General features: G+C 37.7%; 1 protein-coding gene across 1 annotated transcript in view; it reads left to right on the top strand.

The window, feature by feature from the left end:
- The window catches only part of RAB18 (RAB18, member RAS oncogene family), a gene marked incomplete at its 5' end in the record, with an annotated part of 16053 nt that overhangs the window by 6931 nt on the left and 7234 nt on the right, over nucleotides 1-1888 (top strand). The window contains one exon of the mRNA XM_025204424.1: nucleotides 1552-1613. Coding sequence (XP_025060209.1) covers nucleotides 1552-1613 — 62 coding nt within the window. The remainder of the gene's footprint in view (nucleotides 1-1551; nucleotides 1614-1888) is intronic.

The following is a 1888-nucleotide window of genomic DNA, read 5'->3' on the forward strand; positions in this document are numbered from 1 at the left end:
ACACACACACACGCACACACACCTTGTCTGCGCGCACACACACCCCCGTACACCTTGTCTGTGGTAGCTGCTCTGTCAGCCTGCAGAGAACTCTTTGGAAATGTGGAAAATCTGTACGTTTCTCTGTTCTAAAATGACAAGTCCATGTTCACTCCCTTAGTGGTTCTTCTCAAAAGTGCCATTTGCTAAACTGCATAGCAGTATCTGCTTTCCCATTAGAAAGTAGAATCATAAGAGCAGAGTTTGGTGCCAAACTATTGAAAATCAGACAGTATTATTTTTAGGATTGTTCTAAATCGAACTGAGCATGGCAGACCAGTCTTCAGTAGCAGCTAAGTTTTCAGCTTTAGTTAAGTAGGAAAGGGAGGGTGAGGCAGCTGAAGATTAGTTCCTGTCCCTGCCCTATACAGGTAATTCTGGAAAAAATCTTTTTTTTTCTTTATTCTGCTTACCAAAAACAAGGTGCATATATAAAAGAAGGGTGTGTAGTATTTTAGGAAGATGTGGAATTACCAGTATTCTTCCAGATTCTTTACTGTTTTATCTGAGTGGTCTTTGAAAACTCTGTAAAACTATCATAGTACTTAAGGCCAGAAAAGACTATTGAGATCAAACTAGATGATGACTTTGTATAATGCGAGTCATAGTATCATAGCCACTTATTCCAGTTCCGCCTTGTTGCTTTTGATAATCTTGGGAGTGGCAAGCTGAGAGTTTGATTTAGCAATACTTAATGATCTCAAATGGCCTCTTGGTTTTGTTTGTGGGTTGTTCCTGTGCGCCGCGCCGCCGCGCCCCCCCCCCCCGCAGTATAGGAGTCTTTTGTTAAAACTATAGGAGTCTTTAGTTAAAACTGCTTGATTTAAATTCAGCTTTGGAATAGCTGATGTACACAAGAAAAGCTAGAAATTTGAAATTGTAAAGTGGAGCAAAATGTGTAAAAGGAAAGCAGCAGACAAGGTTCTTTGGGGAAATGTGGTATCTCTTATTAGACCAACTAAGTAGTTGGAAAAATTGTTCTTTGCAAGCTTCTGGGTACAAACATCCTTCTTTTGTACTAAAAAGCTTGCAAAGAACAATTTTTCCAACTACTTAGTTGGTCTAATAAGAGATACCACATTTACCCAAAGAACCTTGTCTGCCTATATATGCCCTTAGACAAACAAGGCCTACAACCAACAAACCTAGAAGGAAAGAAAGCATGGAGTGCATTTTAAATAATATTAAATATCGTTAGTACCCCACTTCCTGGAAGAAATGCAATACCTGCAATTTCTGTTCCTAGAATCTTTAAGTCAATTTTTATGCATAATCCCATATTTTGGGATTTGCTTTGAATCTGGAAGTTCAGAAGGTTATGTGGAAGGGGACAAATAGTAATTATGAGAAATACCTTGGTCCATTCCACTTGTTCTCGCAAAGTACAGCTTCAGTTCTAAGCTGCAGTTTTCTTCCTTTAGCTTATTAAAAAAAGTGGTGCACACTTGTAAGAAAATCTAAGACTTTTTTTCTATTTTTTGTATTTTTTTTCTTCTTTTTTTGCTCTTCCAGGTGTTGACTTCAAGGTGAAAACTATTTCAGTTGATGGAAATAAAGCTAAGCTGGCAATATGGGTAAGTTCTGGATAAAACACTCGCTATTATTTCAGTGCTCTGTTCTAGTAGTGTTGGCTCTTATAAATATACAGTTGAAGGGATTAACAAGTTTAAGGAAGGATGTTGGCTTTTTTGGGGGTGTTGTTTTTGTGTGGTGGTTTTTTGGGGTTTTTTTTTTTTGTTCTTTAATTGGCCAATTCATAAAAATGGACCTGGACTTGTAAATTGGCTCCATAGATATTCTGTCAGGTGTCTGGTCTGATAAAAATCTGAAAACAGGAATGGCTTTTTTT

Source organism: Alligator sinensis, unplaced genomic scaffold, assembly GCF_000455745.1.
Source record: "Alligator sinensis unplaced genomic scaffold, ASM45574v1 scaffold309_1, whole genome shotgun sequence".
Classification (NCBI taxonomy): Eukaryota; Metazoa; Chordata; order Crocodylia; family Alligatoridae; genus Alligator; species Alligator sinensis.